The sequence below is a fragment of the Vitis riparia genome, chromosome 1 (assembly GCF_004353265.1).
Source record: "Vitis riparia cultivar Riparia Gloire de Montpellier isolate 1030 chromosome 1, EGFV_Vit.rip_1.0, whole genome shotgun sequence".
Lineage (NCBI taxonomy): Eukaryota > Viridiplantae > Streptophyta > Magnoliopsida > Vitales > Vitaceae > Vitis > Vitis riparia.
In genome coordinates, this window is record NC_048431.1 from 711,644 (window position 1) to 727,942 (window position 16,299).

At 32.4% G+C, this 16,299-nt stretch overlaps 1 protein-coding gene across 4 annotated transcripts; it reads right to left on the reverse strand.

Moving 5' to 3' along the window:
* Window positions 1-823: 823 nt before the first annotated feature.
* On the reverse strand, window positions 824-10,369 carry LOC117916442. 4 transcript variants are annotated; one of them, XM_034832489.1, is made up of 5 exons: window positions 9,859-10,369; window positions 5,713-5,863; window positions 4,994-5,229; window positions 3,987-4,800; window positions 824-3,344 (listed from the first exon to the last, which is right to left on the reverse strand). In XM_034832489.1, exons 2-5 carry the CDS (start codon window positions 5,720-5,722, stop codon window positions 1,117-1,119), a joined length of 3,288 nt encoding a protein of 1,095 aa, XP_034688380.1. In that variant the 5' UTR covers window positions 5,723-5,863; window positions 9,859-10,369; the 3' UTR covers window positions 824-1,116. The 4 variants fall into 4 exon arrangements, with proteins under 4 accessions (XP_034688380.1, XP_034688370.1, XP_034688389.1 ...); XM_034832479.1 differs by lacking the exon at window positions 5,713-5,863 and adding an exon at window positions 8,544-8,601; XM_034832498.1 differs by lacking the exon at window positions 5,713-5,863.
* Between the last annotated feature and the right edge of the window lie 5,930 nt (window positions 10,370-16,299).

A 16,299-nucleotide genomic window follows, 5' to 3' on the forward strand; every position in this document is an offset into this window, starting at 1 on the left:
TTTTTTTTAACTATGGCAATTAGCAATAAAAACCTTTGTATATTTTGAGGTTTTGTTTGGATTCACTTGAAAAGTGTTTTTTCTTAAGGCTTAAAAAAGATTTTAATATAAAAACCAGCAAAACATAATTCCCTGTATTTTAGCTTATAAAAAAATAACTTTAATAATTTTTTATAATGCCAATATTATCCTATTAAAGCATGAAACAAAAAATTTAATGGAAACATCTGCATTTGATCTTCAAACACTACTTTTTAGTGCTTAAATGCTTAAGAAACTCTTCCAAGCATAACTTATATTTCTCTTTGATTTGGAAAATAAAGAAATTAGAAGAAAATTTAAATTTTCAACGCCTGCTTATTAAGGGAAAAAAAATCCCATAGAAATAGAGAAGAAAAAGAAACTTGGGTTTCTGCTTAAAAGGATCAGATTCATTTATTATTATCCTCCATTCTTTTCCATTCTTCTTTCCATTTCTGAGAATCAGTCATTTAAGCTCATAGCCTCTGCAACATCCATCTTCAATGGCTACTTCTTATTAGCACAAAAAATACAAAACAAAACGAAAAGAACTCAACTTTCTTCTAGAAGAAAAAGAGTTCCTAAGCTTTGAAGGGCTTCTATATCATGGTCTCAACAATAGTCACAAGCAATTTTGAGGTCTGAAGGCCTACTACAGCCAAGTTTAAAGCATTTCAACTAGTTCTTTTAGAACAAATCTCAGTAGTACCATCTTAAAAAAGATGGAAAGATGCCCAGTTGTCAAGTGGATCAATCAGAAGAATCAACAGATATATAATTGGAAAAACCTAATTCGCAAAGAACAGAAGAACGGGCCTTAAGTAGCAGTGTACGTGGGGTTGAAGGAATGCTGTGTATATCCCAAAAGAAATCATGCAACATTATTTATGAATAATACAAAGTTGGTAAGCCAAAGACAGAAAATCAAGGGAACCCAAATTTTGGGCTAGGATGGCATGTACAAAGGCAATATAATATCCCCATGGGCTCACAACAACTGACTGCACTCCCCAAAGCCATAGAACCAACTCCCTACTTTCCCTAGTTCCTCTATAAGATTCTCAATTCATATATCATAGCCTCATCCTCCCATGATTAAGTTAAAGGGGGTGGAAGGTTACCTGTAGGGCATCTTTGACGACGAGGCCGTCTAGTGGTCTTCCCCCACCCTGTTAGGCTTCTATCCTCCAGTCCCATTTCAATATTAGTAAGCTGCTGCACCAATGGACTGCACACTGTGGTAATGGCCACGTCTGTGGTAATGGCCACGTCGGTGGTGGGGCTGACCACTGACCTCCGCCTGCCCCTTGCGCCCCCATTTCTAGTGCCGTTTCTTCTAGCCAATCCTGAATGCCAAGGGTGTCCAGTGGCTCTCATCAACCCCCCAAATGTCTGAAGATCTTCTGTGACCTCGTGTCTTGAAAGAGAAGCAAGGCCAGGAAGGATGTCCCTTTGAAAGTCCCTCCTCTGCCTCCCTCTCCTAGCTTGCCCCTTTCGGGTTCGATTTGGCACTAAAGCAGTTCCAGTTTCTTCCACTTTTGAGTTTTCTGGAACTACAGGCTCAGGCAAGTATTCATCTACATTGGTCTCTATCAATTTCAATGTCATTGCCTCAAAATAATCAATTCCACCGGATTCCTCATTATCTACATAATCTTTGCCCCTCAAAACTGAACCGAACTTGCTATCAAGATCATCTGCACAAGAAGAAATTACCTCCACAAACCAGTGGAGGGAGGAGTCCTTCAAAGGAGCTTCCGAGAGGTAGTGAGTGGGGCTCTCCAGGTCACTGCAGTTGCCAGATGATGAGATGGCAACAATTGCTTCTGCTGCTATTCTGGCAAATTCATCCAGAAGGCCATCATCTTTGTGTGGCAGTGATTGTACAGGTGAATCATGCTGCTTTCCTATAGATTCCAACCCAGAAAGAACATCTTCCTCGGTTTCAGGAACTACAGGGGCTTCCAGATCTATCTCCAAAGCAATCTTCACATTGGTGCTTGGAACAGGAGTCATTGAAGCATCATCCTCAGTTATACAAGAATTCAAATCGATGTGACTTCTAACACAGGCAACATTAGAATGTGCTCCCTTCTCTATAATCAGAACTTCTGCAGGAGTCTGCTTGCCCAAGTCAGGAACTGCAAGATCACAAGGCAAGTTAATATCAAGTGCTCTGTTTTTCCAATTATTTTCAATGTCCTGACCTTCAGATGAGTAAAGAAGGGATGCAGAGGGGGAGGTAAGTGAATAAGACTCATTGTTCGAAACATGAGGCTTCTCAAAAACAGGAAAGCCAAGAATTTTTCTATTACTTGGGGAGTCACTTATCTCAATCTCCTTGGCCTCAACATCACAGGCATAGGCAGCTGATGTAACATTCTGAGACAGATTTTGACTAGGACCCTTTTCAGCTTTATTTTTGTCACACAACAGACTAAGAGAAGACTGAAAAAAACTCGATTCCATCTTGTCTGAACCACCACACACATAGGAGGCCTCATTCTTACAAGCTTTAGCTCTGAGCCAAGGCAGTGCTGGCATGTAGTCTTCATGCTTCTTTTCCCCATCTATGATTTCAAGACCTTGCCGGGGAACTGCATCATTGGATGAACTATTTGAAAGCACCATATTCAAGTTCATATCTTTTGCAGACTTCACATCCATGCAATTGGAACCCTTGGAGTACTTTGCAGAACCTTCAATTAAGTGTCCAGAGACTGCACTATCACCATTAGTGCAGTTCAAATAGTCAAAGCCAATTGATGTAAAACCAATTGGTAGTTCCTTGGACCCAGATGAGGACCCATGGTAAAATCCATTTCGGTTAGCTACTTCACTTCCAAAACCAGGGTTTGACCTGGAATTGCTGTCAAGATGCCACTTGTGTCCAAAAATCCCATGACTCTGGGCTGATGACTGCAAACTCTTACTCAGGGTAGTGGGTGAAGTTAAAAACGGCTGTGTTTGAATTGACATTGACTTCTGACTGAGGCCACTGCTCATCTTTTCCCACGATGAAACTGAATGAGACCAAGACTTGGCCAAATCAGAGGAAAAGACAAATTGACATTGACTGGGCAAATGAGAAGAGACAGCCTGTTCTGCATGGTTATAATTTGAGAGACCTTGACTTTTCTCAGAGATTTCTAAACCAGCCGATGTCCTTTCCCTCCACATATCTCCCTTGTTTTGATCAGTGAGAAGAAATGCTGGAGGCTCATGGGCCTTGTTAAGCATAACTTGTCCTGGCTGGGAAGGTCTAGGCAACTTTTCTGGTTGGAGACCTTGTGAATTAGATTTTGGGTTACTTTTACTGTGCCCTGTAAACAGAAATAGCATTCACATAAAATCATCAGAACTAAAAGAAACAATCCCTTCAAACATTAGTTCTTAATCTTTAAAATTGAAAGGAAAAGGGTCCCTTTCCAAGAGATGGCTCACTAGATTCAAGTTGGCTCATAAATCCCTATCGACCCAGTATTTTCATTTTTATTTTTTTTGATCGGCTATTTACCCAGTTGAATATCGTAAAATCAATGTGTATGCTTGTGTTGGAAAGGAGTGAAAAGGTGAACAAGAATGTGTTTGTGCAAAACACGAGCACTTTCAGTCACAGCCTCAGAATACCAATGTCTTCCATGAAACCCAACCACGTCTCATCTTTGGGGTTAGTGAAGATCTCTTCCTTCAGTTTGAGACTTCACATCTTTGTTCTTTGAATTCTTCCTTTTTCTTTCATTTGTTTGTAACTTTAATATATAAAAGATACATATAAAACCAGTTCAGATGAAAGCACAGAATGCCTTCATCTGCAGAGACACCAAATAACAACATGCACTATATGAACTTCAAAGACTGAAACAAAATAAAAAAATAAAAAATAAATAAAATGTGGGGCAATGCAAAATTTATATGGAAACAAACTTAAGGAATATCAAGCCAACTTAATTAAGAAACCGTACCTGCTTCCAGCATGTAGGGCAACCACTCCCTCCCATTTCCTTTACTCTGCCCATATAGATTGTTCAAAGTCCCATTGTCACTTCCATGATGGGAGTTCTGTAAACTTCCCTTTGGAAAACCTAGAAACTCTGACTTGGGCTTAGCAGACAGTTCCTGATCTCGAGTTTCCCCATGGCAGGTGGGACGGCCTAGAAAATCAACAGAAGCAGGATCTTTTGCTTCTTCAACCTGAACAGGCTCATTCAGGTCAGCCAACGCATTTGTGCTCCTTAAACAAAAATTAGATCTCGAAACATCTTCTTGTCGACAAGTCTTCCTATCACTGCCAAGAAACAGCTTTATCCCACTTTCTGGAGCAATCTTACAATTTTCATTAGGAGGATAATCATCAGGCACTTTATTGTTACCAAACTGTTCCCCTTCTTCAGTATCGATGTATTCATCAGCAGGAAGTTGAAGATTGAACATTTTTCTCCTAAGCTTTGTGGGCCTGGACTCCAGCACCTCACAATCCTTTGAACAACCTCCGTTTTGGAATTGAACAGGACCAGCTGGTGAACTGTTCCCTTTTATAAAACTCAAAGGGTGATGACTGTTCTCAGTGCCTGAAACAGATGGACTAGCACAAACAGAATTTATCAATGGGAAGCCAGGGATATGCCATTTTCGAGCTTCTTCAGATGGCATTTGAGATGATAAGGGGCTTGATGACAATGATGTCTCAACAGGTACCCTCTGCTTATGCAGTTCCTTTCTTTTAATTTCATCCATCAAGTTTCTTTGTATTCTGTAAAGGCGGTGGAGCTCATGGACCTGGATTGACAGAAAAAGGTTCAGACAAATTCAACTGCACGAATTGAATTCCAAATGAAGGTCTTTTATCATAAAAATAAGTAAAAAGAGTATGAGTTCCCAGTCCATGGAAACAGTAAGTTGCATATCATCAAAAAAGATGAACAAAAATCAGATTTCACAATCAACATTAGAAACTTGAGGACAAATATACCTGATCTTTGAATATGGCCTCATGCTCAAGCATTGTTTGCTTTAGTACATCCTTATCATACCCAGTATATGCATCTGCAATGGCCCTTGGCAGGAACCCATTGTAATATTGCCCATTTGTCAATGTTTTATCTCCATAATAAAGGGGCCAGCCACCACTGTTAGAATCCTCATTAAGATCCCTCATGGAGTAATATCCTGGCAAATAGCTTTTACACTGCACCTTTGTTCCCATACCTGCTGATCAATGAAGAAACACCAAATGTGAAAGATAAAACATAAATCAATTAATAATTGAAAGCAATAAATGCTTACGTTTATCCATTTGAGAGCATAATACTCATGAAATAATACAGACAAGACGATCAACAAGTTCCATTTTCAGGTTTCTTGATGTAGACAAAGAAAACTCTTTTGGTTTGTTCGGCAAAAATTAAGCTTAACAATTTTGTAAGTAGTGCAAAAATACCAGGGTCAGCTCCATATCTAATTCATCCCACCCAGAACCCTGCTTCGTCAGGATAGAGCTAAGTAATGGTATTTTAAACTTTCTAATGAAGACACCAATTCTCCATCACTGCATGGTTCACTCATTCTCACCTCAAGCGAAACATAAAGGATTGCACATGCCACATAGTAATAATCACCCCAGTTCATGCTTACAGCAGTGCGTCCTGTGTTTCTACATTTAGATTCGGCACCAAAAGTAAATAGTGTAACCTTTAAACATGATTACGATGGTCTGGACAAAATGGCATGGATCAACAGCTGCGATGCCTGGATCCAACTGATCTTGATGAGAAGGAGCACAGGGCAACCAGCACCAACCTCAAGCAAAGTAAGCCATAATTTTGTTCCCCCAAAAGATGAGCTGACACAATGTAGAGACTTTAAATTTACCATTTGGAATTCTAATCATCATCATGTTCATTTTCCATTAGCAGGCGTGGATCCAGAAATTTTCACATAGGGGCCCAAGAATACATACTACATTAACTCTTGAAACTATTGTTCAATATAAATTTTCCCCTTTTTCTTGTTGGGATAGGGGAACAAGATGAAGCATCCTATTGGGCCTCTTTGAAAAACTGGATTTTTGAGAAGAGAGAAGACATCTGGAAATGTCATTTGAAAGTTTTTTTAAAAAGATGCACAAATGAGAGGAAAACAGCAGAGGAAAAATCAAAGAAGCACAAAGACTGTGAAACAGAATCAATAAAGATGCTAATAATATTGTTTGTGTCATGATCCACCTCATATTTAATTTGTCTCACCAAATTCATTACTTTATGGACTTCTATATTAATTATCCTGCGATTTCTAATTAAATATCCAATGAAGTTCTAGATTAAATATCCTACAGATTTTCCATATTCTACTGCCATTCTGATGGTTTGAACAAACAATGGAGATGAAGTGACTTGATATGTTTTATAAAGCATCAGAAAAATGTGTGTTTTGATTTTTCATAGCATTTAAGGCGAGTCTAATTCTACACATGCTCACAACCTGATTCTACACAAGCATGCACTTGCATGTGAGTGCACAGTCATACAGGGTTGCACAAGATGAAACAAGTCCTTTGCATGCCTAAATTTTTTTTTTTTATCAGACTTTGCATGCCTAAAATCATTTCAAGGATTTCATAAAATGGCATTTGGCTTCAAACTTTCCTAATGACTCCCATGAAAAAACTATGCTTTCCATTGTTATGGAATAAGAAACGAAAGAATCCCATTTCCACAGGACTTCCAAACATGGGTAACTGAAACATTAGGTGAACTGGACAAAGGTGGCCAGAACACAAGAGTCAATTGCTCACCTAAATTATATTCAGCCATATGCATAATTTTTCACTTGCAAAATAATGAAAATTTTCTTTTAATAGACAAGCAAAAGATATTAAAAAAGGGGCTCACTCTATGTATCCAAGGGGTATACCAGACACACCAAGAGAGAAATAACAGAAGACACTCAACAAAAAAACAAAAAAACAAAAAACCAACTATGCACAATGTGCACTATCTATGGGATTAAACATTGGACAGTTCTCCAACCCTGAAGCTATTCTATATCATTCTCGCACTCATTTAACAAAAATCCCCATCAATTTTTTATCAAGAAGCTCTTCCTCCTTCAAACTCTAGGAATCACACTCTCTCCAAATGCATCAAAACAAACAAAAGGAGATTTTTTCCATACCTTCCTCCAATGTTTGTCCAGCACTGACTCTTAACCAAACTTCATTACTTCATGAACTTCTACAATAAACAATTAAACATACTACAGGTTTCCAATTTTTTATCTCTTATAATGATCTGGACCTCCTGTGGAGATGTTTTGGTTTTTCATACCATTTAGCACAAGTCTAATGCTACAACACAAGCGTGCACATGCTTGCAAGCTTCTGATGATCTGGACAACTTGTGAAGTTGAAATGACTGCATATGTTTTACAAAGTATCAGGAAAGTGCCTGTTTTGAGTTTTCATTGCATTTAAGACAAGTCTAATTCTACATGCATGTGATCTAATTCCACACGAGAGAATGCACATCTGTGCACGTGCATGTTCAAGATGAGCCAAGTTCCTTGCATGCATAAAATCATATCAAGGATTTCATAAAATCACATTAGGCTTGAAGTTTCCATAGCAAATCCTATACAAAAAGATGTCCTAAAATGACATTTGGGTTTAAGTTTTCATAATAACTCCAGTACAAGAAGCTATGCCTTCAATCATTATTGGAAAAAGAAAAGAAAGACTCCATTTCCATTGGACACCTAAACATGCTGTAATTGACCAAAACACAAAGAGAGACTCAATAGCTTACCCAAAACTATATTCAGACATGTATAACTTTTCACATCCAAACAAAATAAATTCCTCTCACTCTGCATCCAGTCAGACACCAATTCTGAAAATCTGAGTGCTAACTTTATTTTTGAGAACCAGACAATGAAAATTCTTAACTGCTAACAATGGTTTTGTAGTGATTCTAGCAATCACCTATAATCTGTCCACTTAGTAAAAAAGTGAGTCCACTTATTGAGACTAAAATGTGTTGAATTTATTGAGATAATCAAGGATGTAACAGGAAATTGTTTCCTATCATTCTTCCCATCCAAAAATTCAATCCAACTATGGTAGCTAAGTTTACTTGGATTTGGTCTAGTTTCCTACAAACACAAGCATACTTAATTCACACATATGGCCCCTCCACATGGCACTTATTATGCTGTCCATCACTTTTTTCCCAAGTTGAACTCTATTTTTTAAGAAAAAAAGTTAATATCTTTACAAAACTACACTCACTTCCCATTCACTATCCATTTCTTCCCTTCTCCCTTCTCTAAACCTTAGTTTAACCTCACACATTTCCTCCATAATGAGGTGCTGTAAACCCCTCAAACAGTTGAAAGTCGATGGTAAGAAACCTGCATCGGGCTCTGTAATTTCAGGGTAGGTACTTGCTGGTCTTTTATTTTAAAAGATCAATAGATGCTTATCATAGATCCTTGACTTAATATTGAGAAACCTACATAAATCTTACCTGCATTGTATATGGAAATCAGTATCCTTATTACCCCTCTATCATCTTTTAAAAGTACCTAGATTGTAATGGAAATAATCAAATAATCTAAATATAAAACTTAAAGCCAAATTTCTGGTACACTAGGAATGTACAATTAAAATAACTATGCTGACAGACCCAAAGTAAGGAGTTACATTACCAAAACAACAGAAACAGTAAACGCTAGCAGCATCCTCAAGTTCTAGAATAACAATGATCCTCACCACTAAATCAAGCTCACCATAAAATGCCACTAAGGAAACAAACATCCCCGTTTAGAATTGACGGGGGGAAGTTGCCAGCAACGCAAGGAACAATTCCATATACACATATGGACCAGAACAGTCTAAAGGGTTAAGTAGATAGCCTTCTAAAATAACTAAGATACAAGGCACACAGAGTCAAGATATGATGCAACCCACAGCATTGGAAAAAATAAAAAATAAAAACAAACAAATGCTTGTATATCCTTTCCCATATTTCAGATAACTTTTACATGGCCACAGCGCACTCATCCATCTGGGTTCATGCTGAAAAGCTCTCAGGTATGCAACAAAGTAAACAATAAAAAGGCAATTGGGTTTGCTGAGTACAATGCATATTATGCATTTGACCGAAGCAGCATCAATTGGCATTGTCAAAGCCTCCATGAACCCTAAAAGAAATGAACTCATTTAACCAGTTTCTTTGCTTCATCATAAGAGAGAATGAATTCAACATCAGGAAATTGTTTGTTAAGAATTAAAATTGATGCAATTGGTAGAATACATAAAAATTGGGATCAGAACACAACCAATCTATCATCATAAAATTGATAAAGAGCCGTTGGTTCAAATAACTAAGAAGCAAACTCTTCCTATCTTAAACAAAACTCCCTCAGACACAGAACACACTAAGAAACCCATAACAGAAAAGGAAAGTTCTTTTCTTTTTTACTTTTTCTCCTCCAGTTCTCAAGAAGAAAATTTTAAATTTGAAACAAAAGCTTAAAGCACAGATCCCACATAGAAAGAACAATCTAAACTAGAATAAAAGGAATGCAAATCTCAACAACAGAACCTACCATACCTAAAAATTAGAATCACCCATCAAACCCATCACCAGGGAAAAGAATAATAAAACAAATGCAAACACCCAATTACCCAAAGCCATCAAACCCAACAATCAATCACACCCAAAAACACAAACTTGGAAACAAAACTCAAAATCATCGTAGAACCATCACAAACCCATCACACCCACGAATCTAATTCACCAAAAAAGTAGGGAAAAAAGAAAAGAAAAGAAAATTTACCTCAGACCCACATCTTCTTATCACCTCTCCTTCAAGAATCCCCACAGATTCAATCATTGAACCCGCAGAACCCCATGTCCCATCATCGAAATTCAGAGCCACATCCCTCTCCCTCCCACTGACCCAACAAAATTACAAAACAACTACCAACACTACATCACAAAAACAACAACATCAACCAAGTGGGTGTCCTTGTACCACCATTGAAGGAGCTTAGATCGTCATCAGGTAGAAGAAGATTTGCAGATTTCGATCTGCTGGGCCACTCTCCTCTGATACAAACAATAGAGCTTCTAGAGAGAGAAAGATAGAGAGAGATCCCAGATAAGAAATCTTCACACAAACAAACGACCTTCTAAGAACAGTGACATGAAATTTGTCAACATCCGGTCTCTTTTTATTCTCTGCTTTTTCTTCACTTCTCTCTCTATATGTGTGAGTTTCCTTTCCCCATTTATAATTATTATAATATTTCTTCATTTCTTGGATTTTTATGGAAATCAAAAGAAATGGGCATTTCTAGATTCTCTCCACCTTCCTTGCTTTTGGTACAGATATTAAAAAAAAAACCTACATCATATCATTATTTTTTTATTTTTCTTCAACAACACAGCAATCTTCTCAACCTAGTTGTTAATGTCCAATTACATTATTTTATTTGGACATAATTGGATTGAATTTTCCATTTGAGGAGTGTTTATTTGGGTTGTAAGTGGGGACAACATTGGGTCCATTCATACTGTGACAAGGATGAGGTTTCCTGAGACTTTAGGTTTAGGGTTTGGTGGTGAATGCCCTTCTCTTTTGGATCTATTTACAATAAAGTTAACAACTTTTTATTATTCTTAAAATATTTTTCCCAACTTTTGTCTTAATATCAATTAAATAAATCAAACGTATTTTATTTTATTAATTTTTAAAAAAATATTAAAATTTGACTACTATGCAAAAATCTAAAAATTTAAAGAGGAATAAAATTAAGGATGATAAATATATTTTACCTTTTTTTTCCTTTCATTTCCATTTTTATGATTCATTCATGACTCAATCTTAATTAGAAATTATGAATCATTATTTGTAAATATTCAAATTTGAAGACTTTCTATTAAAACCTTATGTGGCAATCTAAGTTGTGCTAAGGTGAAAATTATAATTAAAGATGAGGATGGAATTATGGTTATAACAACTTAGTTCTTAGTGTTTTTTGAGAATTAATTGTCAAAAAAATATCAAATCAAATTAAATTTTAATGATATGATTTAAATTGCTAGATATGAAAAATGAGACAAAATTAACTGTTTTTAATTAAATATGAAGTGAAAATCCAAACACAATATTTAAGGCTATTGAGATAAATCTCAAATCTGAATTTTATACTTTTGGACTTGATTTATCTATATTTATTATTTAAAAAAAAAAAACAGACCTACTTTATTTCCTTAAAAGTGAAATAAAAATCATATTTTATTTAATTAAAAATTTTCTTATCGTTAATAAAAGGTCTTTAAAATATAATTACTAGATATAGAATTAATTATATACAAGAATTCACTTTATTTTTACTCCTTTTATTATTAATCAAAAGGTTAAAACTTAATCAAGAGTCTATTTAGTAATTATTTTCAAAAATAAAATTTTAAAAATATTATTTTATTTAAAAAAAAAAACTCTATTTGAAAATTTATTTGTTGTTAATACTTTAAAATATGTTTTAAAAATTAAAAAAATTCATATCTAGCTTTTATTTTTAATTATTTTAATATAATTATTTCTTAAAATAATCCTTAGAAAAACAATATAAAACAATTAAAATATATTATATGAAAACAACATTTTTTTTTAACAATATAAAATATTTTTTGATTGTAAAACTTATTTTTTGTGTTATTTGTTTTGGAGAATTAAAAACCTGCTCTAAAAACCAATCCCAAATAAACCCTAAATATCTTTTTATATTTTGTTTTTTTTTTTTTTTGAATAAGAAAGATAAATTTTAAAGTAGAATAATCGATAAAAAAAAATGAATAAATAAATTCTTGAGATAATAAATAGTTTTAAAAAAATTTAAAATTTGAACTAGTACAAATTTTTTGAAAATTAATATTTTTTTAATATAGTTTCATAAGAAAAGTTACTATTATTTTATTTTAAAAAATAGAAAATAAAAAATATATCAAACCCACATCTAAAATTAGATTTACTAACAACCCTTTTAACCTGCTTTCAACAGGTAAATAACCCATATTTATCAGATTCACTTCATTTTCTAAACCCAAAATAAAAAATAATAATAATCATAAAAATAAAAAAAAGGGAAACAAAGAATTTCATGTAGGGTCTTGTCCTCACAAAAAGTCATTCACTATTTATTGTTTGGAAATGATTACTTCAGATCTAGGACTGAATGCACATAGCATAATTTTTTATTTTTCTTTTAAATAAAAGTAGAAAATGGAACAAAACAATGTAGAGATGTTGGAAAAGGGAAATGTCACTTTCTAGATGTTGTAAAAGAGATAATGGTTGCATTCATTGCTCCTTCTTTTGTGAATATCCTCTTATTAAATTAAGTGGGTTCAAAATAATACCACATTGGGATTGGGAGATTGGGATTGGGATTATAGAAAAATATTTGGATTTTTTTTTTTTTTTTTTTGGGTGGTGTGTGTAAGTGAGTGATGCCCTTCATAAAACTTGACAAGTAGACAAGTACCAAATCACTTATCCACATTAAAAGTCACCTAAATGTATATGCCCACACCTAAATACCCTATGTTTTGCAATCAAACATCCCTTCTTTCTTCATATTTTCCCACTTATTTTCTCACATTTTCCATTAGTTTAAAAAAAATGTACCATCACATTTATTTAAGGCGGGCATGAAAATTTGGTAAATTAAAAAGTTATCCTAATTAATCATTTTTTATAGAATCAATTTGTTGCTTTAAATTATGAGGGTGTTTAGTAAAAATTAATATTTATTATTTAATTGCTTAAGTTGACTTTAAATTAAAATATACTTTAATTTTTTACTTAAAACTTATTACTTGATTCTTATTTTAAGTATTAAGGTTATTTGATAAAATTAACTTAAAATTTATTTTAAATCATTATATTGATATATTTATCTTTATAAATTATAACTATGACAAATGAAGTCGAATAAGAATGAAGGTTGTGGAGTAATAAAAGATATCACAAAAGTAATTAGAACAAACGAAAATGAAAATGTGAAGTTAAGAATCAATTAATTATTTTTACTTATTACTTAAAGTTATTTATAACTTTAAATTATACCATTAAATTATTTTATTAATCACAGGTCATGTTAAATTAAGTTGATTTATCAAACACTTTTGAATATTAAATAAGTTATTTTATCAATATTTTTCATTTTTTGTGAAAAGAAAAAAATACCAACAAATTTCATAATAAGCAAAGAGGTATTATCAATAGTTTTTATATATCATATTAATAAAAATATATTTATGACCTGATTTAAAAAATAATAATAATTTAATGCTCGTAAAAACTTTATTTTTGCTTAAATAAAAAGCTATTTCACATTTAATAATTTTTTATTATCACTTTGCTTTAAAAATTATGATTTTAATTTCAATTTTAACTTCTAATTAAATTCAAAATAAAAAGTTACATATTACAAATGGGACCTCACCAGTCGACAAGGATATAAACAAGTACACTAGATAAGAGTCATGGGACCACGTAATAATTTTATTTTATCTCTACACTTGAAATATCATAAATAACTCGGACTTATTTTAACGACAAGCAAAATGATCAAATAATTAAATCACTAAAATAATGTATTTATACATTTAATAACCTCTTCCTAATGTTTAATGCTAGATGAAGATAATTTATTTAAAAAATAACAACTTTAAATTGAAAGAAATTTCACCATATCTTTGATAAAGGGTTGATTGTCTTAGATTTTATCTATTGCCCATTCTCCATTTTTTTTTTACTAAAATTAAATTTTATACACAATTTCATTAATACCCAATTACATGATGTCATTTATCAAATATTACAAATTTAAAAATAATTAAAAAATAATAATAATTCTCAAAGTGATTCTAATTTTATAAAACTCGTTTTTTGAAAAGACAACTTTCAAGTGTCTATCCTTTATAATTTATAATAAAAATATTATATACAAAGATATTTATTTATATATTTAATTGAATGCATAAATACTCTATTAAAAAATGATTATATTATTAATTTGAGTATTTATTTACAGGCCCATTCCCATTAATGACTATTATCTTTTATCAAATTTGGATCATATCATATATTAAAATTCTAAAAATTGAATGGTGGTCCTAAAGCACGTGGTTGAAAAATCCTAAATTTTAATTTCCATGATAATGAATTTTTTATTATATTGTTACTTCGAAGAGATCATATTTCAACATTTCACAATCTAAAAAAAATTAAATAATCTTAAATTTTACAACTTAGAGAGTGTTTGTTTTTTTAAAATTTTGTTTAAAATAATTTTACTTTCAGATTTTAAGTTTTTTTTTATGACTTATTATAAATTTTTTACTGAATAAAAAAAATCAAAATATTTAATTTTTTTAAATAAAAAAAGTAACATATTGATTTTTTTTTTTACTTTTTAATACTTAATAAAAATAAAATATTAGAAAAACAAATAATCTAAACTTAACAATGTTAAATACTATTTAATTTTAAGTTCTATTTAAAATTAAAAAAATGATATTTAATACTTTTAGTGTTCTTACCGGGTCTCATTTAGAAGTATAGATTTGATATGAATAGAAAAATACTTTGAGTGATGTTTTTGATAACGTGTCCGATAATAAGAAAGTAAGTTCTAGAAGAAGCACCTTTTGAAGTCTTAGCATCTTGTTCTTTGAAATTTAAAAAGTGAGTTTTAAAATTTTGATAAACTCTCTCTGTTTATAGTGATTCAAAATTCCTTTTGTGGATAATAAATCTATTTGTTATATAATATCTCATATAACAAAAAAAAAATACAAGTAATTTTTAAAATTTTCATAAATCCCAATTTTTTTTAAGAATAGAAACACAATCAAATATACAGAAATGATTTTACCCATTTAATAATCACTGCCAAAATTAACTAAGAGAATGTTAATAGTGTTTTTACGAAACAATACTACTATAAAAAGTGTTCTGGAAGAAAAATTATATTTATGACAAGTTTTAGAAAACACTAATCCGATGTTTGATAAAATTTAGAAAATATTTATAAAAATTTGAAAAATCATTTATAATGTTTATTGGACACTTCGAATGAAAATATAGTCAAACACATTTTTATTAGAAGAGATGCTTGTAATAATCCAATTTTAAAAGTGGTTATTAAAATGCTACAATATTTTTTCTTATAAAAACTAGATATTTAAAGTGCATTTAACAATATTTTCATTCAAAATATTTTTAATGAAATTATTTTATTTAAAAGTATTTTTAGGAAAATCACTTATTAAGAGTCCATTTGATAGTGATTCTATAAAATGCTTTTAATATTTCTAATACTTGAAACTTTTTATCATTTAAGTGTTAGAAATATTAAAAAGTGTTTATAACATTTCTAATATTTTAAATAATAAATTTTTTTAAATATTAAAAATATTTTATAAAATCACTATCAAACGGACTCCAAACAAAATTTCAAGTAGACATTAATTCTTTTCGAATTACTGTCAAATAGAATTTAAATACTGTCATTATCGAGGATCCCATTAGACAACAAAAGGAAGGACACGTCGAAGTTTAGTCACCATGCTAATTCATGGGTGGTGGGGGCAGTATGAATGAAAGTCACATGTCATAATCAACCTACTATTCACAAATGCTACAACTCTAGCCAATGAGAAGGTTGCGAGTCAAGTAAGTTTAATCATTCTAGATATTTCATCTTTAACATTTATGTGGACCCCCTAGACTTCCCATATGGTCATTTTCATGGAAATTGTGGGAAGCTTTCCAAGTAGTGGAAGATTTGGCTAACTAGAAGTTAAAGGGGGCCCCCCCTCCATGGGAGCGGTTTATGGTGGAGTGTGACCCACAGATTTTGATGGTATTATATTAAGGTCATTTAATGGCTTGATTTTGGTGGGTTATGCGTCAACAACTTCATTTCCTCTTTTTTATCATAAGGTTGTTGATAATGAGAGTGTCCTCCTAGAATAAATGTCACATAAATGGCAACCTACATACACTTGTAGATTTGGGCATGATTCAACTTTTTCTTTTGTGGGGTTTTACATTGGTGTTGACAATTATAAATCTATCTAGGTACTATTGGGAAAAAGTTGAATCAATACGTCCCACTTTTTAAAGGGCCTTTAGTTTTGAGTAAATGAAAAGATACCCAAAGGAGGGTTTTAATAAATTCTTTAGGGCGTATAATTTAGTTTA

Excerpts from the sequence above, each read along its gene's own strand:
- LOC117916442 (XM_034832479.1), bottom strand. The coding sequence starts at position 9,915 with ATGATTGAATCTGTGGGGATTCTTGAAGGAGAGGTGATAAGAAGATGT. Across the intron at positions 5,230-8,543 it reads GATTTCCATATACAATGCAG|GTATGGGAACAAAGGTGCAG; the intron begins GTAAGATTTATG and ends ATTGATCAGCAG. Across the intron at positions 4,801-4,993 it reads AGGCCATATTCAAAGATCAG|GTCCATGAGCTCCACCGCCT; the intron begins GTATATTTGTCC and ends CTGTCAATCCAG.